This window comes from Heterocephalus glaber, unplaced genomic scaffold (assembly GCF_053883595.1).
Source record: "Heterocephalus glaber isolate CG9 unplaced genomic scaffold, H.glaber_assembly_v1.0 deba00001688, whole genome shotgun sequence".
In the NCBI taxonomy this organism is placed as follows: domain Eukaryota; kingdom Metazoa; phylum Chordata; class Mammalia; order Rodentia; family Bathyergidae; genus Heterocephalus; species Heterocephalus glaber.
The window spans coordinates 8345070-8370653 of NW_028258413.1; the positions used below are offsets into that span (position 1 = coordinate 8345070).

The window sequence follows — 25584 nt, forward strand, 5'->3', positions numbered from 1 at the left end:
AAGATAGCCTGTTCAATAAAAGGTGTTGGAAAAACTGGATTTCAACCTGTCAAAGATTAAAACTAGACTAATACCTATCACCGTGCACTAAACTAAGATCGAAGTGGATTAAAGAGCTAAATATCAAGACAGAAACAATAAACTTGCTGGAAGATAAGTTAGGTAGAACTCTCAATGACATTGGCATAGGAAAAGACTTTATGAACAAAACTTCAGTAGCACAGGAACCAACATAAAGAATCAACAACTGGGACTCCATCTTATTAAAAAGCTTCTGCATTGCAAGAGAAACTACCAACAGAGCTAGGAGACAACCTACAATATGGGAAGAAATTTTTAGCAGCTGTACCTCAGACAAAGGTCTACTATCTAGAATATATAAAAAACTGAAAAAAATCAGACCCCCCAAATTCAAAGTCCCAATTCAAAAATGGGCATCCAAAATGAACAGACATTTCTCAAAGAAATAAAAACAGCAAATAAATATATGAAAAAATGTTCAACATCACTGGTCATTCGAGAGATGCAGATGAAACCAACACTGAGATTCCACCTCACCCCAGAAAGAATGGCTGCTCTCAAGAAATCAACCAATAACAAATGCTGGGTGGGGGTGTGGAGAGAAAGGAATCCTTCTCCATTGTTGGTGGGAGTGCAGACTGGTGCAACCACTGTGGAAATCCATATGTAGATAACTCAAAGAACTAGGACTAGAGGTCCCATTTGACCCAGCTATTCCACTACTGGGTATCTTCCCCAAAGAATTAAAAGAATCATACCACAGCAAAATATGTGCACCTATGTTTATAGCGGCACAATTTGTAATAGCTAAAGTTTGGAAAGAGCCCATGTGCCCATCAATTGGAAACTGGATGAAGAAGATGTGGTTTTTTTTATAAAATGGAGTACTACTCAGCCATAAAGAACGAGAAACTAGAGTCATTTATAGCTAAATGGATCCATTTTGAGGCCATCCTCTTAAGTGAAATAAATAGGACACACGTGTAAATACCGAATAGTTTCTCTAGTGTGAGAAACTGAAAGTGTAAATAAGGATGAAAATGATTAAAATGAATAATTGATAATTTGAAGTAGGAAAGGTCCAAAGGTGTAGGTGTGGCAGGAGGGGAAGGGGAAAAGGGAAGAAAGGAAAGGAAAAATTATGATAATGAAAAAAAATGGAAACAAAGTCTATGTAAATAGGGAAGGGTGGTGGGGGTGAAGGGCACATAGGTAATGGGGAAAAAAATAAGAACTAAGATACATCATGTTTAGGTACAAACACCCAATGATAAATGTAAATGTATTGTATAACTAAAATGTACCAATTAATATATAAATAAAAAATATTTCCATATCAGATGGTTCATATATAAATATTCCCTTTTGCTTGAGTTTGAAATAACTAACTGATAAAATTTATACCTGGTTATCCATTATTAAAATGACACAAATATTCCTTGGTTATTAGTCTATTGTTTAAAAATTTATTTTATCACGATACAATTTCATTAGTATTTACCTTAAAAGAGTCACATCTTTATACATGAGAAAAAATTCTGGATTATTTTCTGTCATCTTAGGATTGATTTTTTCTTTCCTTTTTTAAAATTAATGACTGATCTTCTTATTGATTGTTTTCTCTAAATTAGATTTGGTATACAGGCTTTGATAATTCACTTTTAAAAATATATTTTCAGATTTAGCCAACATTTCTTGTGCCATCACAACTGTTGGCCCTTTAAATTCTACCTTTAATCTTCAACTTTTATTACCTGTAATTCATTGGTGTAATTAAGTTTTCATTTTTGGGAGTAGAATACCTACCTTCTTTCTATTCTTCTCTTAGTTAATAATGAAAACTTTGAAGAACATGAAGTTTGCTCTGTTTATAGAGGGAGGTTGTGCAGCTATTTTCTATACAGATAATTGCATTTTAATTTTTTCTTTGGCTTAATAGTTTTTAAGAATTTGCTCAGTTGCTTTTATTTTTTAATTTCCTACTGGAATTGTAGTTTTCAGTTTATTCTTACCACACCTCTTCTTGTCACTCAGTACCTCTTTTTTTTTGTCCCATGTTTAATCACACCCTGTCCTTTCTCTAAAATGTCCTGGATCTATTTTGTTTTCATCTTATCCAGATCTGGATCCCTGATTCTCTGTTACTTTTTTTCCTGTTTTGAATTTATGTGTGAGTGCACAATTTTCTAAAATTTTCCTTTTGGCTCATGCACATTGGTGCCAGATGTCTAGTACGGACCTAAGCTGGATATTTCAGCTTAAGTTAAATGATTGGACATTCCAAGAAACTCACATTTTTTATAGTTATTGCCTTAGAACTTTTTCTAAATAGTTTAAAATACTTACAAAAAGCTTCAGATTTAAACAATTATAAACTGATGGTTGAAAAGTTCTGTTATGTATTCTCTATTATCCCTGCATTGATACCTTGGTGCTTTTCAGAAAGATAAGAGGCAACCTCACTTGCTACATAAATAAGTCATTTACAGAGGTGTGATTGCCCGGGATCTTCACAGTGCAGCCCTCCTTCCTCCCACGGGAGCACGTTTTGAAGCTTTCATTGTGTGTGCTTCTTCTCTTCTGCAATCCGTTTGACAATGAACTCCTCTGTGCTGTGTACCAGCACATGCGGTGTTGCTTTGTCCTTTGGTCTTAAGTCCTGTGTTCAGATTACACATTCCCAGTGACAGTAGCGGTCCACAACTCAATACCCATAGTCCAGTAGGCTTTTAGCTCCTGCTGTTTTGCCATGTAGAGCAGGTCACGGTGTCTGGGCTCGTGTGCCTGCATCTCCATTGAAGTCACTAATGGAGCCCTTCGAGGTCCGCCCTGACATCGTAGAGCTCCCTGAGGATTGCAGGACCAGCGAAGCCCACTCTGATCTGCACCCTATGCTCCTCAGCTTGGAGCAGCACCCTGGCCCCCAGTAGCATTGGAGTAGCAGGGACACTGCAGGGCCAGTGGGCCAGGAGGGCTTGGGAGTTGCCTTCTGAGCTTCTATGGGCAAAGGTGGCTTTGTCTCTGAGACGGCAGAGTAGACATGGATTGATTTTGAGGGTGTCCCAGTCACCTTTGTTCAAAGTTAGAATTAATTAGGTTAGTTCCATTTTCAAGCAAGCCTGTTTTCCAGCTTCTGTTTTCATGATTATTAAGAATTTTATCTTATGCTTCCTGTGAGAGGCCACATTGTGGGCTGCTAACAGCCTCATTTCAGGCAAGAGCTCAGCTATTATACAATATTTTCCAGGTATAACTTCAGCAAAAAAATATACAAAAGCAAAGAAACTTTTGTGAGCAGTATGACAAATGGAAATGGAAGTTCTACTGGAAAAGGGAGCTTGGGCTATTATTCTTTAATGGAGTATAAATGACCGTATTTTGACAATTTTCTCTCTTTTCTATTTAATATATCCAGGACTGGTGAAAACAGCCTGATGAAAATACCTCAGAGATCAGTATTCTCTCTCCCTCAGAAGAGTAATACCTGCACATTTCCCCAGGTTTCTGCTTCCAGACAATTTTATTATTTAACATTTATCAAATGGCGACAGCACTGGGCACTTGGAGAACTTATAAAACTCTACCTTTCCCTCAGGCACCTGTGCCCCCAAAGTCCAGCCAGTGATGACTTCGTAGTTCTGGGGACACAGCAGGTCCCAGGGAAGGCCCCCACGAAGGGGCAAAATCACAGCCGCCAGGGGTCAAGCAGAGGAAATCCAGGCCAAGAAGGCGGGGCGCCTGCTCACAGGGTACATTAGCCCAGACCCCACCATCCCAAACACATCACAAGCATGTTCTCTCTTTTCTTCTCAGTAACATGAGTGTCTTGATGTATCAATCGGTGCTTACCTGAGAAACAGATTTAATGCAAGATATACAAATATACAAGAATTTACAAGATTGGCTGACAATGGCTGCCAGCAGAGTCAGGAGCAGAAGAGTGCAGAAGGTCTGTCTGTGCTTTGGGATCCAATGGATCCAGTCACTGTAGTGTCCAGTGAGAATCCGTATCGGAGGCTGAGGGGTCTGCGCTGGAAGCCAGGAGGCAGTGTGCAAGGTGAAGGTGAAGACTGGTGCTCCTCTGAAGAAACAGAAGCATGCCTCCCTTCTCAGTTTCCCTTTTATATCATTCTGGCGACAAGCTACCCTCGGGCGGGTCTTTCCCACCCAGAACTACCCTGAGCCAATCTAGCTGGTATTTCTTACTCAAATTGACACAATCAATTAATTATCACACTTGACATACCATTTATTTTTTAAATTTTAATGTCATAGAAGTAGATATTAATAAAATATAAAAGCTGTTCTATGAAAATACACTTTTCATAACAAAATTAGAGAATAACAATGGTAAATACACTGTGTGTCATGATCTTAAAAGAATATAGTTTCATTTGCTAATCTTTCAGCTCATTTCCTAATTATACTATACCTTCCTTGCATAAAACATTTTAATTATTAACAAAGTATCTCACATTTGGTATAATTTTGAACAATTTCTTCCTATTTCACAATATCTATATATGAAAATATAAAAAAGATGTTTTTTGATATACCATTTATTTTCACACTTGGTGATAGATAAATGTGTCACAAAATAAGAAAATGTGTCACAAAAATGAGAAAATGACAAGGAAAGACTAATAATTAGCAAAAGTTATTGTGTCAAATGATGCATGGATATAGCAAAGCATAATTGAAAAGTTGAACTCTTATGTGAAACACGATCTGAAATGTCGGCAACAAAAATGATGTTGTATAGGTTATTTTTGCAAAATAATACAGTCTGACCACAATCCCCTCTGGAATGTACAGGGTTGTTTTTTTTTAGGGGGTGCAATTTTGTTTGATATTGGTTTTGAGATTATTGCTAGTATTGCCATAACTACTTTCATCTGTTCTACTTTTAGTCTACATCTAAGGTAGGGCTTAGGTGACAACTACAGAAGTTGTTCAAATGGCTTCTGTGCTGGTCTACAGTCATGGCGATCTGCTCTACTCACCCAGCCCCACCGGAGAGAAGTGCTCCCCGTGGGGGACAGCAGCAGAAGCTTCCTACAGCTCCTTATTAACTGTGGTCTAGGAGATTGGTGGACAGGCCCTTGACCACCACAAAGCCACCTGCCAATCTTGAACCCAATCTGTCACCGAGTGATCTATCTGCAGTAAGACAGTGTTAGTGAATGGGGCTGACGGTGGAGACAGAAAAGGCCTCTCTGTGTGGACCAGACCAGGAGAAACACAGAACAGGCCAGGAAGCAGGAGTAATCTGGCCCCTCAACTGCTGTCTCCTGTCACAAGGGAGGAAATTAGCTGGCTAGTTGCATGTCCTTGCGGAAGGAAGGGGCCTTGCACTCTGGCTTTCTTTGATTTGATCGTGTTCACCCAGTGGTCTCCTGATTGCTAGTTACATGCTATGGATATTTTATTGTTTGGCAAGAGCCAAGTGAACACGGCTCTTCTACTCACTGGGCAGGAATCTTTCCCTATTATGGATTTAGTAGCTTGGGTTATAAACCAGTCCTCTGTGAGCTTGGTGAACATAACTCAGGCTGCAAAACCTTGCTGAACTCCAGCATCCCGAGGAAGCCCTGTTCTCTGGCTCTCACCCCTGCCCCAGGAGTCTGGGTTTTGGGAAGTGGGGTAATTGTACCTCGGCTGCCTGTTCTGTGACAGCACACTGACATTTTAAAACTTTAAAAACCAACTTGGGAAAATTAATTTTAAAACAGTATTTTGATGGAAAATTTTTGTCTGTGATCCATAGTCTTTAGCACTTTTCCTTATAATTTTTCAAGATGTAAAAATTGAGTGGAATAATTATGTGGTGTTTCCATAAACTTGGTGCCAAGTAATTTTTTTTCTGTTCCTCAGGAAAATTTCCTGGCTTAGCAATATGGTAACTTCCAAGCAAGCCCCTGGCAATCTTGAACTCAGGGGACCTGAAATGTTTATTCCTCCAGGGGGAAAATAGTTGGCTCCCGTAGACCCTTCTCCTTCCATCATATAAGGGAGGAGAGAAAACAATTTCAGATGAAGTGATTGAAATTTTGACCATCCTAGTCCCCAAGGAGTTCTCAAAATCTATTGTCAGTTGAGTTTGATGCAGAAATTTTGTAATAAGATATGAATGGGTATCAAGCCAATAAAATTGTGTTTCACCACTCTCTCCTTTCATCTGCCTATAGAGGGAACTATTTTCCATCCATGTGGAATCCTAATCAGGTCTTCAGGCTCCCTGGCTACTGGGCTTCCCTGGCACCGCTTCCTGTGGGAGCCACAGGTAACCAATAACATCACACTTCCGAGAGCCTCTCTGCCACACCTGACGCTTGTCACCCTCCTTCATCTCCTGTTTCCCTCTTAATGCTATCAGAATTTAACTAAAAACACGAAACTCTAAGAAAAATGCCTCAGGGACATGCTCTCCCCAAAGCTCAGAGCATTTCCTCTGTGCATATTCCTCAGAGCATATTCCTACAAAGCCCTGTGAGGTGTGCGGGGGAGGAGGATTTAAGCTATTTCATATAATTCTTCAGAAACTGTTCTGATCCTGATTGTAGCAAGATATCACATGGAGTTTTGCATTTATTTCTTGAGCAAGCTAAAGGCACAGTGGGAGGATAACAGTAGACTTGATAGATATCTACCTCCCCCCCCAATACAAAATTGCTAAGAATGGAAAATTGCAAAATAGAGTTCTTGCATGTAAATGTGCAAGAGTACATCCATGGGACTCAGGGGAGAACAGAGGTTCAGCTCCCTGGTGTACTCATTCAAACATCACCAGCTTAATTGCAAAAGAGTATAACGGGCTGCAGCGGGAAATGCACTGGAGTGGTGGTGAGGGTCACGCCTGAGGGGCTCAGCTTGGGGGACGGCCACAGTGTCCCTGTGCAGGTCCTCCAAAGTCCTACGTTCAGGAGGTGAGCAGGTGTCAGGAGTGGGTACTTCCGGCCCTCACCATCATCCTGGTGGCACAGAAGGAGGCTCAGCAGCAGAGTGCAGAGACTGCTGTGCTAGGTTTCCTGGCTCTGTGCTGAAGTCTCTCAATGATTCTGTGGTGGTGATTTCATGGCAATGAGATTTAGGACCAGAGCCACTTCAAAGGGGGGACTGCACCTGTTCCTTGGTAATTACGGACAGCCCGATCCCACCATATTTATGATAATCAGTCCCGATTCTCAGAAAGAAATTATCCTAATAAATAACCTGCTCGAGTCTCTCTTTCTGAAAGATGACATGTGTTTTAGGGAGAACGGGCGACAGAAAACATCTCAACTGTGTGAGAGGTTTCTGAGGCTGCCGTGTTCAGCTCTTTTGTCATGATGAATAATTACTCAATATGTTGGATCAAGGACCAAGGGCAAGAGAGTCATAGGGAGAAGGTACAGTCTTTGGAGTAACCCTTTAGGTCTACAGGATCTGATGTTACAGAATCTGCTTGTGGGGCCTCCCTGGGACCCTGATAACATCAACAACAGCACCACAGGCCTTGGACAAGGCCATTTCCTGCCTTTGTTAATTAAAATAATTTTCTTCCATTGATCTTATTATGGCAAAATTCTATTTGGGCAAGGCACTACCATCGGGGTAAAATTAAGCAAACATACACTATTTACTTCTGTCCAGGAGACTTTCTTCAGTGTTATTAATATTTCTTTAAATTTTACTGAAAGGTTATGAAATAGTAGAAAATTAGTGTCAGTACCTGGTTTCTTAGGAAGACCGTGGGACTTGTCACTGTCAGATTGTCTTCTGGCTGCCTTCTGCTGGAAAACTGTAAAAAGAATATAGAACCTATTACTTATTCAACATACACAGTTTTTAAAAACCAAGCATATCATGAACATCTGCAGGAAGCAAAAATGCAAGAAATCATTTTCCTTAGTAACAATTCTTGAATTGTATTATTTCTGAGAAGAAGGATTATTAAATTTGTAATTTTCTCATTTGTGCAGTTTATCAGTCATTTCAGAAAGCATTTCCTTTGGACAGAGTAGTATGACGTGGATGGAATGCCTCATTAAACTAGTTAAATCAAGATAGGATTCCATTTTGATATCAGGTACAGATAAAAGCTACATTTTGTTAAAAGCAATAGATGTTAAAATTGCAGGAAAAATTTCATTTGCACAGAAATTACCCGGGCTGACGTTTTAGTGATAAGCAAGGATAATGACCATTTCTTTTTAAACAGAAGAAAAGTGTTGGCATTTCACAGATTTAATAATAAAAACGGCACTTTATTCTTGCATCATCCATCCAGGCCTCAGACCTATTAAAGCAGCTTACTCGAATTACTTCATTATCTGAAAAATGCTTTGTTCTCATTTATTATTTCTCACACAAAATTCTGGGAGGCAAGTCAGCATTACTCACCCCAGTTTGGAGATGAAAGATAAAATTGATTATTTAATATTCATGGAGTACCCACAAAGTTCTGGATAGGTTCTGGCATTTGCTAATGAAAAAGTCCAGACCCTTTACAACTTTACTTTGGAAAATGAACATCCCAGAGTTACATTTAGTTTTTATGGGCAGTCTGAATTATGGGTTTGGGGAACTGGAAGAGGCCTGGGAGATTTCGTCCAAGCTCAGATGTTTATAGACGAAGGAGGTGGAAGTAACTCGCCTGTAAAAAGGCCAAGTCATTTTGCTCTGATTCCAGGGCTGCTCTTAGTGGGGAAGCCATGTAGACCTTCAAGTCTTGAGCTGCAGGCTGTTGCTGGGTCCTCAGAGCACGGCTGCCTCCCCTTCTCTGTAACTAGTCCCTCTGTGACTAGGCCTCTTTGTAACTAGTCCCTCTCTGTAACTAGCCCCTCTCTGTAATTAGCCCTTCTCTGTAACTAGGCCTCTCTGTAACTAGGCCTCTCTGTAACTAGTCCCTCTCTGTAACTAGCCCTCTGTGTAACTAGTCCTCCTGTGTAACTAGCCCTCTGTGTAACTAGTCCCTCTCTGTAACTAGTCTCTCTCTGTAACTAGGCCTCTGTGTAACTAGTCCCTCTCTGTAACTGGTCCCTCTCTGGAACTGGTCCCTCTCTGTAACTGGTCCCTCTCTGTAACTAGTCCCTCTCTGGAACTAGTCCCTCTCTGGAACTGGTCCCTCTCTGGAACTGGTCCCTCTCTGGAACTAGCCCTCTCTGGAACTAGTCACTCTCTGTAACTAGTCCCTCTCTGGAACGAGCCCTCTCTGGAACTGGTCCCTCTCTGTAACTAGTCCCTCTCTGTAACTAGGCCTCTCTGGAACTAGTCACTCTCTGTAACTAGTCCCTCTCTGTAACTAGGCCTCTCTGGAACTGGTCTCTCTCTGAAACTGGTTTCTGTAAAGGGAAGGAAGAAGACAGAGCAGGGGATTGAGAGGCACCCCAGAGCATTCCATCAGGGTTGGTCACTCCTTCCTGGAGCAGCTCTGTAGGAGTCCCTGGGTGAGGGAACTGAGGACAGCACTGGGTCACGGGACTAGGAGATGTGTCCCGGGGGTAATCATGAGTCCATCTTGGTTTTGATGCCTTTTAAGCCAATCTAATATCAAGGCCATATTTGGGATTAACACGGAAAACATCTTTTGAATTTTCAAAAGCTCCCTAAATCAAATAAAATCAAATGATCAATTGTTTATTAAGCATCTCATTTGACCAATGCTCTCTGCTTTCTCTGCCCCCAGAGAGGATAGTGTTTTTCTAAAGAATGATGCACCTGAGAAAAGTTTTTAACTGAAATAAGATTTCTGGTTGAAAATTAGTTTTCTTCTTCAAGTTCTGTGTTTACATTTTTGTGCCTTACATTTATGGCCTACATTTTTGTTCTGTGTCTTACATTTCGTGTCTTACATTTTGTGTTTTACATTTGTATCTTACATTTTTTCCTAAAGTAAAGCTTATTGAAGGATATATGGCATGGGAGCATATTTCAGGATATTAGAGGAATTTTTTTTCAAGTAGTGCTTTATTGTTTCTATTGGCCAGTTCTAAAAACTTTGAGCAAAGACAACACTTTTGTAGTTTTAATGCCACACAACCTCTGTGTGCTTCATTTTTGCCAATATTAAGATATAACTGAGAATGTCTGAAAGACTAAAGAGCTATCATCTGGCATCATTAATATGGGAAACTACTTGGATCCAAAGACAAACTATTCAACTCAAAAGCACATTCACTGGTAAGCCTTAAGAATTCTGCTGAGGTTCCAAGCTACAGCGTGCTTGGAAATAGAATTACTTTTTCCAGATTTTTGGGGTGTTAATTTGCTATAAATCATTTTATACTCTATTTTATTGGAATATTTTCTGGGGACAAGACGTGCTCAGTCTGTGTTAAATACTGTGAATGTTAAACCAATACATGCCGTCCCCAGTGATGAGATTAAGCAGTCACAAGGACTGAGCTCTCACCAGGTCTATGGCTGGAGCAACTTGGGTTGGCTGGGAGGGAATGAGGAGTTGGAGCGCAGGGGGTGAGCATGGAGGTGCAGGTGCCAGCTCTTGGGCAGACAGGCTGTGGACATCCCTCCTGCAGATGCCCCTGCCACCTGTCTGAGCAGCATTTCCTGAGCCTCCGGCGGCACCAAGTCCCTGTTCCATTCCCTTTCTCCTACCTGCTGGGGAGCTCAGTTCCTTACAAAAAAACCATCAGTTACTTATCTCCAAACACAGTGTCTTCTCAACACTGTGAAGGCTCAGGTCTGCAGGGCATGGTGACACACACCTGTCATCTCAGCGATTTGGGGGCTGAGGCAGGAGGATCACAAGTTCAAGGCTAGCCTGGGAAATTTAGTGAGATTCTGCCTCAAAATAAAAGGGGCTGTGAGTATAGCTCAGTGGTAGAGAACCCCTGAGTTCAGTCCCCAGTACCACAAACAAAACAAAACAAGACAAAGCAAAAAAAAAAAAAAAAAAAGCAAGACAAAACAAACCAAGTAGGAGGTATTTAAAAAATATGAGGTAGCTGGGAAATAACTTATTTCTTGAAAGAAGAGCTAGAGCAAGCATGCATACTGAGAATCTATATTCTATTAGCTGTAGATGAAGAATAAATAGAAAATTCTAGAATTTGTGTTTATCAGAGAGTTTAGGAGTATTTTAATTTTGGGGGGAAAGGTCCAATGTTCACTCTTCTACTGAATGAAAATCCAAGTGCATGACCACATTTGTATTCCTTTTCTCATCAATCCATCTGTTCAAAGTCACACCTTAATTGATTTCCTTCCTCAGTGTCAAGGAACTGAGTCTTCAGAAGGTGGGGTTGGGAGAGTTTATCATCATTGTGCGGACACCCGGACCATGGCAGAAAGGCCAGCCTCCGGTCATGTTCAGGAGCTCAGACCAGGATCCTGTACTATGAGGACAGCAGGGGCAGTGGCAAACACTCAGGTGACACCAAAGCAGCGTGGTTCCCCTCGGAGGACAGGGGGGTTGCAGGTCAGGATGACCAGTCCTTCGCAGCATGGGACCTGCACTCTAGCATAGGAAGGAGAGAGGCAGAGCGTCCCAGGGAGCAGCAGGAACAGGAGGCTCACAGACAGAATGATAAATATGTCACTCTGTCCCCAGAGTACCCACGATGCAGACACTATGTCCTGAGCCACACGGTTTGGACAAGGTCACCCAGCGGAGTGGCACCTGTGGCTCTTGATCTAAGACCTACTTTAATGCACATGGCTATATTTCTTTCCAGATGAGGACAGAAGCCACTCTGCCTTGTCACACTCACAATGATGTGGACCAATTTTCCCAAGAGTTTCCACAAGGCCTTTTATTTTATTTTTCGTTTTGTATGGCAATTGGGTTGTACGTGATCAGTTTCAAGTACAGGTGAATTATAAGTGGAAATTTTCTGAGAGCAACTGAGATGTACTTGACATTTTGGGGTCCCAGTAGCTGAGAAGCTCTCAGAAAGTCCGTACACAACTTTGCACTGCAAAATGCCAAGGGCAACTCAACAACAATTGAAAGTTGAGAGGGAAATTTTATTCTACCCCAGACCATCCACATGGACACTGCAGAATGATTTTTGTTCTATTGACTGCAGAAGGGGAAATGGAAAATTGTCCATTGATATTGAAGAATTTCTCCTATTAGGCATTCATCTCTCAGTGTGATTTACCAGTATGGTTTTACTAGTCATCTATCTACACCATGCCAAATGTGCATTTTCTTTCCTTGATTTGTCTTACATCAAGAATTGTGTCACCAAAGAAGATTTTACATCCATGTTAATTCTTCTGTACTCTTAGCTTCTAATGGCCACAATCTTTTTTTCATATATCATGGAGAAAAAGGTGGGAAGGATGTATCCCAAAACAGGCAGACTTCAAAAACTCTTTACAGAGAAACAAGTTTTCCTTGAGGTTGTTAACGTAAGATTACACAACAATGGGATTAAAAAAAATCAGAAACAAATCCTTTGATAAAATGAACCAATGTGTGTTCGGTTTTGCATTGCATGATGGTGGTGATGGGATAGTTTCTCTGCCACACATTGCACTTTGTGACTGTTGCTAGAAAGCTTAGCTATATGTGACCACTCCAGTTTTGTTCCATTTGTTGTGGGATTGTCCCTTCAAATTAGCAGTGCTCGGAAGACTGGGTATTTTAGCAGAAACTTAGGAATTAATAGACTGATGTATGGATCAGATCATCCATGAGTGTTAATGAAGTCTCTTATTCTAGATATATCGATTGTCACTTTTTATCATTTCTTCATTCAGTTAATATTCATAGTTTCTACTTGAATTTAGCGCTGAGCTTGGGTGCTGAGATGAAGTGGTGGTAAAACCAGATGCGGTCGGTCTCTTCCTTCACGGATCTTATGAGTTAAAAGGAGGAAATAAATAAAAATAGTGCAAAAATAAATGTATGAGAAAGAAATTTGTGGTGGCTTGAGCTCAGGCATGGGAAACAGGCAGATCTGTCCCAACATCACCTTGCCCTGTTCCTAGCTTTTTATCTGGGAAGACACTGAAGCTCATGGAGCAGCTATTCTATCTCTGAGAGGGTCTCTGCCTGCCAACCACGAAGGACTGCGGTATTATCAGAAATCAACACAGACACTGCCTGATGTCTGTTAGCACAGGTGATGAAACTGGCTTGTTCCGTCAGAGGAAGAGGATGGGATCTTCTTTCCCTCTCCCACTGGAGCTCGATTATCCATTTTCCTGATTTTCTAAGTCCATCAGAATCCGAGAAGCACAGAGACATCTTGTTTATATCAGTTAGTTTATCAAAGTTATCCCTTTCCCAGAGAAAAAACATAATAGAATTGCTTTACATTTCCATGTGTTGAACATATACTACATGCCAAGCATTGTGTCAGGTATTTGCTAGTTTTATCTCTTCATGGATAAAGAGAATCCCCAACTTACTACGTGGAAGTCAAATCTGTGCTATATGAAACCACTTGCTCAGGAAACATCAGCGGCAACTGAATATAGGTCTTTCTGCAAAGCCCCCCCCCCCCCCCCCCCCCGTCTGCTAGGCTCTTGGCAGGACTTTCTCAACTTCCTGAGTGGGAAATTGGGATTCTCCATCCTGCATTCTTCTTCCATTACCTGCTACACATCCTGCTCCTCTGGCTCTGCTACACCACGGATGTGCCAAATTCTGCTACCGCTTCTGTGCTCCGGCAAAAATCAGGGCGAATGAATGTTCTCTTAATTAAATGAGTGGTTTTCTGGGAAATGGTGGTAAATCGCTTTAATAGGGCTGTCTAGGCTGGTTGGGGGAGGACAGATATGGTGAAGGGTTTTATTGCGTGAAATGCAAAAACATGAAGAAAGAGTGAGCCGACGAGGCCACCTCTCTCTAGTGTGGCACAATGGTCAATGCAGTAAAAGGCAAAGGGAGGAGTCCATTCCAGGGAAAAGAGGAAAGCAAGGAAAAAACAGATGAGGGTTTTGGTGACTTCATTTATAGTTGGGCTTTTGCTACAGATTTGGGAGGTGGGGAAAACACCATACCTGTCTAATATACTTAATTCAAAAACAAACAAAACAACACTAGTTCCTATCTGTAAGTAAAGCAAGTACCATCAAAGTAATTGCCTAATTAAATGAGAAAGATGTCTTATAAATGTTGAAGGGTGCTAGGCTTAGGATGGATAGATGAGATAAGTAACATATAAAATTTCTTGTTCTTTCTTATTTTATAAAATTTTTAATTTTTTTTGTTTCTTTCAATAGATCTTGTTATGTAGCCCAGGCTGGCCTTGAATTCATGAATCCTCTTACTTCAGCCTCCCAAGTGCTGGAATAGAAGGCCCACACCACCATGCCTGGCTCACATCTAAAATTTCAAATAGAAACTGAATGATTTTAAAGATTCTTTAAATTTCTGATGCGTGCACATATATACAGGACAACTTGTAACCTTCGGAATATAGAGAATTTGTGTAATTAATACACAGAAAGACTTTACCATTAGTATTCAATAAATCTTTATACTGTATAATTAGTAAATAGATGAGCATGGGGAAAAACCATTCAGATTTACTTATTTAACATGGAGATTGGCTGAAAGTCTAAAGCAGTGATAGCCCCAAATTCCCTCTACAATCTGTGAAATGAGATGATCAATCACATTTGGAAGTTATTCATTACGGAAATAGAACAGAAGTTGTGGAAAATGGGACAAAAGTAGGAGTTACACACTGGGCTAGAAGAAGCGAGAAGTTCATTTGTCCCTTCTAAATCCGGAGATGACCATTCTTCTTTGCTCACTTAATCACAGTAAGCTGGCATGTAAGGATGACTTGGGTTGGCTGGATTATATTCTGAAACAATGAGAAGCACTGGAGAACACGGCTAGCTAAGATATTACTCTGGGGTTCACCTTCGAGTGGGCCCACACTCTAGCAGGTGGAGTTTCCCTTCAGGATCCTGGAGCTTCTGTCTTAAGCAAGAAAGCACAATCTAGGACAGCCATATTGGACAGAAATGTCCAGCATTAGAGGTAGAACAAACAACAAATAATCACAATGGAGACAAATGAGAGTAGAAGAGAAATAAAAATCTAAACAAAAGAAATTTAAAAAACCCAAACAAAGTAAAGAAAAGCAGTAACAAACACATTGAATTATACTTCCCCCCAACACATCAGTCCCTTCTACACACCCTAAGAAGAGAAAAGATGTTGTAAAAAAGAACAGAGGGCAATAAAGAGATCTTAGAGAACAAGAATGTGACTACCAGTGACAAGATGGGAAGACACAGGCCACTGAGCAAGCCACACGCTATGGACGTGTCCCGGGCTCCTCCCGGGGACTGCAGGACAGGAGACCATGGGCCTCTTCAGAGATCTCCAGGCTACAACGGAGTGATTGTGTTGAGTAATGTCTATTTTTTCTCCTTTCCACAATGCTCATTGGCATTTAGCGATTGTACCAATGAGCTCTATGTGGGAGCCTGCTATGCTAGAAAACTGAAATTTCTATTTAAAGTTTCTTCCCTGGCTTCATAATCCAGGTAACTGTTTCAGTTCACATTCTGCTTTTGCCGAAACACTTATTAACTTGTTACAGTTTCCTCATTTGTTAGTTTCTTGACCACAATCAGCCATCAATCACCATTAGATAAGCATGTTATATATTGGCAAATAGCTCTGTATATACTTGCTAAATTTTCTCATATAAATGTCTCAATACATTCTGCTTCAGAAACAGATTTTTTTTAAAAAACAGCAAGGATGGATGAGTGATCGTGTTTCTCTTAGGCAGATTTGCGGTGCATACTTAAATGTTCTTTGCTGGACACTGTCTGTAGGAGATCAGCTGCCCTCTGTAGATTTTTGAAAGAAGTTTCTGTGCATGCTATGGGTTCACATTCCTTAGAGGATTTGTCAAAATTATACTTCTTACTGGGGAATTAGAAAACAGAACCCAATCCATAATTTTTATATTTTATTCATTATGCTTCTTAATTTAAAAAATGGGCCATGATAACTCACCTGTAACTTAAAAAATACCCTCTCAATCTCCATAGTTTTAGAATAGTCATCACATCATCTTATATCCTCCCCACCCTCCACAAAAGGACCCCTCTTAGACCAACAACCAAACCAAACCCAAACAAACAAGACACCCAACCTCCACCCTCCGGAACACAAAAGAATAAAGGATAAATCCACAAACAAGCAACAGCAAAACATTACCTTGAGCTATGTAAGACATGGTCTCCTCTTTGGGAAAGGTGGTGGTGGGTCGGGGTGTGGGCGCGGGAGGTCTGTTCATGATGAAAGACTGGCTTCCAGGTTTTTTCTTTACACTCATATTGCTCAGAATCATGTCGTACTCGTTCTCATCAATCTTAGCAAACGTGTATGGGTCCTCCTCTGCCTCCTGCACCTTTTCATCTTCTTTCTTTGCTTCTCCTCCTTTGGGTTCATCTCTTGTTTCCTGTCTTGCCCTGAAATCATTCCAGTTGTGACTTCTTTCCACCGGGCTTTCCCCAGTTTTCCCTGTGTGTGAAATATTTAAATTGCATTTATTTTTGATTTGCTATACTCCTAGTGCCATCTGTCACTCCAGGGTCCCAAAGTAGCTTCATCAAACGCCACAGGGAACATGTAAGAGGTCCTGTTCTCCAGAAAAATAAATATATTTTCTCACAAATCCTAATAGGAAAGTGAGCTGCATACTTTACTAACATGGCATTTTGTAGTTTGTTATTGTTAATTTTTAAAAGAAAAAACCCTTTAAGATATGGATTTCTTTGAAAACATAAATATTTTCCATATTTTATATTTATGCATATATATTTAATATCAGGAAATTGAGGCATAAATCTAAATCTCAAACTTCAAGTGTTTTGAAAATGGGTATTTTTCAAGCACAATATCCTTAGATATTTTTCACTTGGTCATTTTTACCTTTCTTATTGCTTACACTAGGTATTTTGACTGGAATTCAATTTCTCTGAAAATGCTGGGGAAGGAAGAGCCAAAGGTACTACTACTTAGCTTCCAAGCAGTCAGTTTCTGGCTGTGACAAACTGACCTTCAGAAATACAACTTGATTCTTACAAGCCAAGATAGACTTCATTCACAGATGACGGGGAAAGGAAGGTTGATGACATAAAAGACAGCACAATAAATCGGTGGCTTGATGTTTAACTTATATGAAAAGAATAAAACAGGCCTTGGTAAAATCCTTATAAACTTGTATAAGAATATGCTAATGTATTTTGGTAGCAGTTATTTATTTATTTTATTTAAAAAATGTTTTTGCTTAAATTCTTTTATTGGCACATTTGAGGTATACAATAAGTTTACATTTATCGTTGGGTATTTGTACCTGTACATGATGTATCTTGGTTCTTATTTTTCCCCAATCCCTGTGCTCCCTTTACCCCTTTCACCCTTCCCTATTTACAAAGACTTTGTTTCTATTTTTTCCTTTTCTCATAGTTTTTCCTTTTCCCTTCCCCTCATACTTCCCCTACCCCTCTGGACCTTTCCTTCCTATTTGAAATGATCAATTATTCATTTTAATTCTTATTTACACTTTCAGTTTCTCACACTAAAGAAGCTATTTGGTATATATGCATCTATGTCCTATTTATTTCACTTAAGAGTATGGCCGCAATATGCATCCATTTAGCTATAAATGACTCTAGTTTGTCAATCTTTATGGTTGAGTAGTTCTCCATTTTATTACCCCGCCCCCCACATCTTCTTTATTCAGTTTCCAGTTGATGGCCACTTGGGCTGTTTCCAAGCTTTAGCTATTACAAACTGTGCCGCTATAAACATGGGTGCACATATATCACTGTGGTATGATTCTTTTAATTCTTTTGGGAAGATCCCCAGCAGGGGAATAGCTGGGTCAAATGGGACCTCTAGTCTTAGTTCTTTGAGGTATCTCTATACTGATTTCCACAGTGGTTGCACCAGTCTGCACTCCCACCAGCAATGGAGAAGGGTTCCTTTCTCCCCACACACCCACCAGAATTTGTTATTGGTTGATTTCTTGATAGCAGCCAATCTTTCTGCAGTGAGGTAGAATCTCAGTGTTGTTTTCATCTGCATCTCTCCAATGACCAGTGATGTTGAACGTTTTTCCATATGTTTATTTGCTGCTTTTACTTCTTTGTCTGAGAAATGTCTGTACATTTCAGATGCCCATTTTTGAATTGGGTCTTTAAATTTGGGGTGTCTGATTTTTTCAATTCTTTATACATTCTAGTCTAGATAGTAGTCCTTTGTCTGAGGTACAGCTGCTAAAATTTTTTTTCCACATTGTAAGTTGCCTCTTAGCTCTGTTGGTGGTTTCTCTTGCGGTGCAGAAGCTTTTTAATAAGATGAGATCCCAGTTGTTGATTCTTTGTGCTAGTTCCTGTGCTACTGAGGTTTTGTTCATAAAGTCTTTTCCTACACCAATGTCTTCAAGAGTTCTACCTTACTTATCCTCTAGCAAGTTTAGTGTTTCTGTTTTAATATTTAGATCCTTAATCCACTTCAATCTTAGTTTAGTACATGGTGATAGATATTACTCTAGCTTTAATCTTTGGCAGGTTGAAATCGAGTTTTTCCAACACCATTTATTAAATAGGCTATCTTTCCTCCAATGAGGGTGGTTGGCTCCTTTGTCAAAGATGAGGTAGCTGAGTATGTCTGGAGTTGTTTCTGCATCTTCTAATCTATTCCACTGATCCTCAAGTCTGTTTCTTTGCCAGTACCATGCTGTTTTTATCACAGTAGCTTTGTAGTATAGTTTCAAGTGATACTTGTGATACCCCCTTCCATGTCTCTATTGCCTAGAATCGCTTTTGCTATTCTAGGTCTCTTATGGTTCCAAATGAATTTTTGGATTGTTTCCTCTAGTTCTGTGAAATATATTGTTGGAATTTCAATCAGCATTGTATTAAATTTGTATAGCAGTTTTCGAAGTATGGTTATTTTCACTATGTTGGTTCCTCCTACCCAGGAACAGGAGATGTTTTTCCATTTTCTTATATCCTCTTCAATCTCTTTTTTCAGATTGCTGTAGTTTTCAGTGTAGAGGTCTTTTGCTTCCTTCATTAGACTGATTCCTAGATATTTCATTTTTTTGGATGCTATTGTGAAAGGGATTGTTTCCCTAATTTCTCTCTCAGTGAGTCTGTTATTTGTGTACAAGAAGGTTATTGCTTTTTGAGTACTGACCTTGTATCCAGCCACTCTACTGCATCTGTCAATTAAGTCTAGAAGTCTTTTGGCAGAGTATTTTGGTCTTCTATGTAAAGTATCATATTATCAGAAAATAATGACAGTTTAACTTCTTCTTTTCTTATCTTTATTCCTTTTATTTCTTTCTCTTTTCTAATTGCTGAGGCTAATGTTTCCAGAACTATATTGAACAGGAGTTGTGATAGTGGGCATCCTTGTCTTGTTCCTGCTTTTAGCGTGAAAGTTTTCAGTTTTTGACCATTTAATATGATGTTGGCTGTTGGTTTTTCATAGATAGCCTTAATCAGGTTGAGATAAAGACCTTCTATTCCAATTTTCTGTAGCATTTTTATCATGAATGGTTGTTGGATTATGTCAAATGCTTTTTCTGGATCTATTGAGATGATCATATGGTTTTTGTCCTTAACTCTGTTAATGTAGTGTATTACATTTATTGATGTTTATGTATGTTGAACCATCCTTGCATCCCTGGGATAAATCCAACTTGGTCGGGGTGTATGATCTTCTTGATGACCCTCTGTATTCTGTTTGCCAGTATCTTGTTGAGGATTTTTGCATCTATGTTCATTAGAGAGATTGGCCTGTAGTTCTCTTTTAGGGTTGGGTCTTTCTCTGGTTTTGGAATCAAAGTAACACTTGCTTCCAGGAATGAATTTGGAAGTATTGCTTCCCTTTCAATTTCCTTAATGAGTTTAAAGAGTAATGGCATTAGTTCTTTTTTAAATGTCTTGTAAAATTCAGCAGTGAAGCCATCAGGACCTGGGCTCTTCTTTGTTGGTAAATATTTTATTACATTTTCAATTTCTCTCATTGTAATTGGGGTGTTTAGAATTTCTATATCTTCTTCATTTAAGTTTGGCACTTTGTATGTATCTAGGAATCTGTTCATTTTTTCTGCATTTTCCATTTTATTGGAGTAGAGGTTCTTGAAGTAGGTATTGATGATCCTCTGGATTTCTGCTGGGTCTGTTTTGACTTCACCTTTTTCATTCTTAACTGCATGGATTTGAGCCTGTTCCTTCTCTTTTTTGATAAGGTTGGCTAAAGGTTTATCAATTTTATTTATTCTTTCAAAAAACCAACTCTTTGATTCATTGATTTTTTTGTATCATTCTCTTAAGTCTCCATTGCATTGATTTCTGCTCTGATCTTTATAATTTCCTCTCTTGTATGAGCTTTGGGTTTGTTATGCTCTTCTTTTTCTAGGAGTTTGAGGTTCTGTATTAGGTTATTATTTGAGCTTGCTTTGTTTTCCTAATATGGGCATTCACTGCTATGAATTTCCCATGTAGAGCTGCTTTCATTTTGTCCCACAGATTCCTATGTTGTACTGGCATCATCATTTACTTGTAGAAACTGACTAATTTCTTCTTTAATTTCCTCTGTGACCCATTGGTTGTTCAGGAGGGTGTTATTCAATTTCCATACGTTTGTGGGAGTTTGATTTCTTATGTTATTGATCTCCAATTTTATTGCACTATGGTCTGATAATATACAGGGGGTAACTTCAATTCTTTTACCTTTACTTAAACATGTCCTATGAATTAGAATGTGGTCTATTTTGGAGCATGAACCGTGTGCAGCTGAAAAGAATGTATATTCTGTACTTTTGGGGTGTAACGCTCTGTAAACATCTATTAAGTCCATTTGTTCAATGGCTTGTTTCAGTTCTAGAATTTTGTTGTTAATTTTTTATCTAGATGATCTGTCTATTTGTGATAGTGGGGTATTGAGGTCTCCCAGTACAATTATATTAATGCTTATTTGGTTTTTAATGTCCATTAATATTTGTTTTGTACAGTTGGGGGCATTCATATTTGGTGCATATATATATTTATGATTGTCATCTCTTCCTCTTTGATTGTTCCCTTCACAACAATGTAGTGACCATCTTTGTCTCTCTTAATTAATTTTGGCTTGAAATCTACTTTGTCTGCAAATAAGATTGTTGATAGCAGTTATTTAGAAGATAAAGGTATGAAATATTTTGGTTAATGCACAAGTGGAAAAGAAGTTGATGGCACTTTACTTGGGCACCAAGAAAGCCTTTTGTTTTTGTTGTTTTTTCCCGTATTTATTCAATTTGCTTTCACTTGGAGAATGAGAATCTGATCAAAAACAAATTACTTAGTTTACATGTGGGGGTTTTAGTGGAAAAATTTAGAGGCTAAAAGGAAAGTTAAATAGTAGAGCAAGTTAGAGAAGCATTACACAAAATGGAGCAGTTGCCCTGGAGTGTCTCGTGAGCAGAATCCAGGGTAATCCCTGCAGTCCATGTCCCATTGTTGCAGCTTGCTGGACCTTGGGGGATTCATTAACTGCCCGTGCACCCCACATTAACTTTAGGACCTCCACGACTTGTCTCTTGTCCCTGAGTAGCACGGCCCGAGATGTGGACTGCAACTTCCACTTCCCTGACAGCATTGCAGGTGAAACCTCATAAAGTGTGTGGAAAACACTTCCATAGCATTTCATTTGTAGCAAAATGTGTCTTATTTTTATGAGCTGCTAACTCTGCTTGTTTCCCCACCCACCACCCTTCCCAATTCTTTCTCACGTTGGTTGCACACTAGAAATAATACATTTTATGTTTTCTCTCCCAAAGTATCAGATGGTACTCATTAAAGAATAGGACTGAGCTTGCTGTATATGAATACTTATAAAGAAGCATGAAAAGGGCCAGGGATTTAGCTCAGTGGCACTGTGCCTGCCTTGCAAGTGCAAGGAAAAAAAAAAAGCAAGGAAGCACATCATTCCTACAATTCCAGCTTTGGAAATAACCAGGACAAGAGTCTGTAGAAGAGCGGAGACTCCTCAAAGTCCAGGAAACCTCTGCAGAGGAGGATTCCACACATGCTGATTACAGGCTGTGCGGCCTTGGGTCTAAGTTAAAGATGGATTGTTGTGAAGATAAAAAGAGATATCGTGTTCTTTACAAACTGAGAAGTGGGTTATTGTGCAGTTTCTCCGATGACCAGGTTCATGAACCCATCCTGAGGGACTGATGTTCCAGGCACTAATGAGATCACCTCTTCCCTTTCACTAACTCCAGGGCAGATGGAATTTACTCTTAAAGAATGATTTCTGAAGTTAAGACCAGCTAAACTGAAAGAACTCATACAATCTCTAGCAAGAAAACAGGTGGCAACCTACTGCCTTACTTTTAAAGACCTTAAGTTAAGAATCTTTAGGAAAATGATTGGCATTTTATGTTCTACGCACTTCCAATATCAGCCCTATGAAAAGCTGAGCTGAGAAGTTATGCCACACATAAAACATGAGAATAGGGGTTTTAAGTAAAAGCTCTTGGTTTACTTTGTCTTTCTTATTTGGTGACTGTCAAGAGACACTGAAATAGGACGCTTTGTGCCAAGGGTCGGCGGAGGCCACCAGGCAGGTGCTTCCAGAGGGAGGGAAGGAGGTTGGAAGAGAGCTGAGGGCCTCGCTCCTTCCTGGGCCCAGCTTGCTAAGGAGCCAGAGCGAGCTTGCCCGGGGTGAGAAGGCCGATCTTGGGCATGTAGCTTCACCTCTGCTCTGCAGCGAGCCTGTCAACAGCTGTCCGCTTTCTGTTTGTTCCCGACTTACCCTGCGAGGCCGAGGGAGGTTTCTCAGGCTGGAGGGCAGCACAGGCTGGGCGCGGTGAGGGCAGCGGGGGTCTGCAGCAGGCTGGCGGCTCTCCCTCAGGGTCCAGCTCGGTCACCGGGATGAAGACATACAGGTCATCATAGGGGTCCTCAGAGCTCTCGCTGGACCCCTCTGTGGGGCTGAGCTGCACATCCTCACCTGGCTCAGGCTCCTGTCCCTCCCCCGTCTCCTCGGTGGCGTCTGTGACTCCCTCACTCTGCCTGGGCTTGGTCCTCCTTCCACGGTGCAAGGCCGTACTCTCTGAGGCTGTGCGGGAGGAGACTGTCATCTCACCGGCCTCCTCCCCCACGACCTCCATTCCATCCTGAACTTTCCCCAGCGATGCAGTCCCACGACCTCCACCTTCTGAGCCAGGCCACCACTCGGCTTTATATTATCCACAGCAAATGCTCTTTAACTACTCAGGAGGAACATAGCAAAAATAGTAGAGTGCAATAACTTTAAATCTTAAAAAAACCTTCCATTAAATTTCATTTTTTTAGCAAAACCTCTAAATAAAGGATTGCAAACATTTGATAGACCTTTAGAACTTCCAAACTGAACCTCTAAGGCAGACTTTGGACTATGTAAATGATTGTTTCCAGTGCAAATATTTGTTTTATGAGGTTGTTAAACTAAAATACTGCTTAAAAAGTCAGGCGGTGGAGTGTAGAGAAAAAGTACTTTTTAAAAAAAAAATCAAGAGTTATACGGTGGAAAATTTTCAGCAATAGCAGAAAAATTAATGATTTGGAGAAATCACACCCAGCATGGTGTCTGGATTGCAATCTGGAATTTTCTTTCTTTCTTTTTTCTGTTTTTTTTTTTTTCTTTCACGTGAGAAAGAAGAAAGCTGCAGTTTGCAGGACTAGAACTGAAGCAGGTCCTTAATTACCAGCCTGGGAAGAACAGGCAGGCTCATGTCTGAGTGCTCATCCATCTTGCTACTCCTAACCCCCAAACACTGCGCCTATTAAGAGGAGTCCCTAAAATGTGATGGATGGAAGAGAAGGGAGTGGGAAGAAGTTACTGCTCGGGCACTTAGTCCTCTGGTCTGGGTGATGGGCTGTGAGAGTTGTGCATTAGAAATTACTTGTAGGCACACTTTGTATTCAGTGTCTCTTGAGACTGAACAACAGTGTCTCCACGATGCTTATTAAACATGGAGCCCATCGCTGGAATGCTGGTTCGGGTGGGATGGTGGGTGTTGGGATGCTTCCCAGTGGTGGTGATGCCAATGGAAACTGCCTGACTTGGGAGTTCTATTCTTTACCCCTCCATGCAAGTCGGGAGGCTGAGCCTAGTCATGCAGTTTCATATATGAGAGAGTTTTTGCTTCCTCACTACAGAAATAAATTTTTCTTCACAAGCTAATGTAGTAATGTTTCCTATTAAAGGCATTTTTCAGAGGATTAAATATTATAAAAAATGTATTGTCACTACCAATGATGGCCCTATCACCACCTTTATTATCATTAAAATGATAAAATATGTACCAGAAACCTTGCTGCATTGATTTAATATTTAGCCTTTGTGTGTTTTACAACAGTATTTGCAGGAATTTACTGATTTTCATAGTATACTCCTTAAGCATTGCCTTGCATTTTCTTCGGTTTGCATATCAGCTATTTTCATTTCAAAAATCTTGTGATCGTGAGTGTCCAATGGAACACCTAGCAAGCACAGTCACACATGCTGGAGATGTGAGCAAAGCAGTGAATGAAGCAAGTCCTGATACCTTCCAGTGTGTATTTTAGGAGAGGAGAGGCCATAGACCACTAACAAGATACAGGAAATACAATGTTAAACAATGCTAAGGAGCAGGTGGAGGAAATGAAGGGGAATGGTGTACTGGGCCTCCTGGTGTGAAGGACAAAGTGAGGTAAGCAGACACTGGAGGAAGAGTCTGTGGAGGGGGCACAAGGGGCTTGGTGCATGGATGTCGCCATAGCCTGGGACAAGGAGGGGCGTGGTCAGAGAGAGAACCAAGCCTATTTACTGGCCAGAGCCTGCGAGTGATGAGAAGGAGTTAAAGTCCCGAGGCTTTGTGCAGAGGGTGAAGGCTTCCTCTAGGAGGCACAGAGAGAGGTGTGGCAAGTGTGGGCACTGCTCTCATGGTGCAACACGGGTTCTCTGGTGGGAGAGGAAGTAGGGCAGAAATGCCAGGGTGACTCCAGGGACTGGGACTGCCTCGAACAGACAGGAAGGAAGGAAGGGATTTTGCTGGCACCCTGCCCTGGGCCATCAGCAGGTGAGGTGGACAGTGCGGGAGAGGCAGGAGTCTGAGTTTCCAGAAACCTTGAGTGTCAGACACCATCAGAATCCTGCTAAGGTGCTGAGCAAGCCGCTGCACAAGGACGGCCTGACCGCCACTGCAGGGAACATTGCCTTAGTCTTCAGACTTGGGACGCCAGGCCAGGAGGTGTCAAAGCAGCAAGGACCTTACGGTCTAGCCTGTACTTCCCGCTCAGGTGGAGGAAATGAAGACCTGCAAAGAATGTGGCTACACTTTGAAAGGATACTTGCAAAATATAGTTGTCGAATAGAAAAATGTATATCAGGGTGACTTGGGTATATTTTTCTGGATAGGAAAACCAGTGCTTAATTATTAGGCCTTGAGCTTACTGAAGTATTTAAATCAGCAAATGCAATAGCATCTCCACCATATTATAAGTTAAAAGTCACTCAGTCAGTGAAATAGCTTTTCATATCCTCTTCAGTGATACTCTTCTAGTACATAAACCATGATATAAAAGTTGCACACACACACACACACACAC

General features: G+C 40.6%; 1 protein-coding gene across 6 annotated transcripts in view; it reads right to left on the minus strand.

Moving 5' to 3' along the window:
• The window catches only part of Bank1 (B cell scaffold protein with ankyrin repeats 1), a 336687-nt gene that overhangs the window by 36274 nt on the left and 274829 nt on the right, over nt 1-25584 (minus strand). For 3 of the 6 annotated variants that reach the window (XM_021245443.2, XM_021245442.2, XM_087198792.1), the window contains 3 exons: nt 22766-23071; nt 16166-16471; nt 7733-7801 (listed from right to left, as the gene is read on the minus strand). In XM_021245443.2, coding sequence (XP_021101102.1) covers nt 7733-7801; nt 16166-16471; nt 22766-23071 — 681 coding nt within the window. The remainder of the gene's footprint in view (nt 1-7732; nt 7802-16165; nt 16472-22765; nt 23072-25584) is intronic. The other 3 variants (XM_087198794.1, XM_021245444.2, XM_087198793.1) reach the window with 2 other exon arrangements.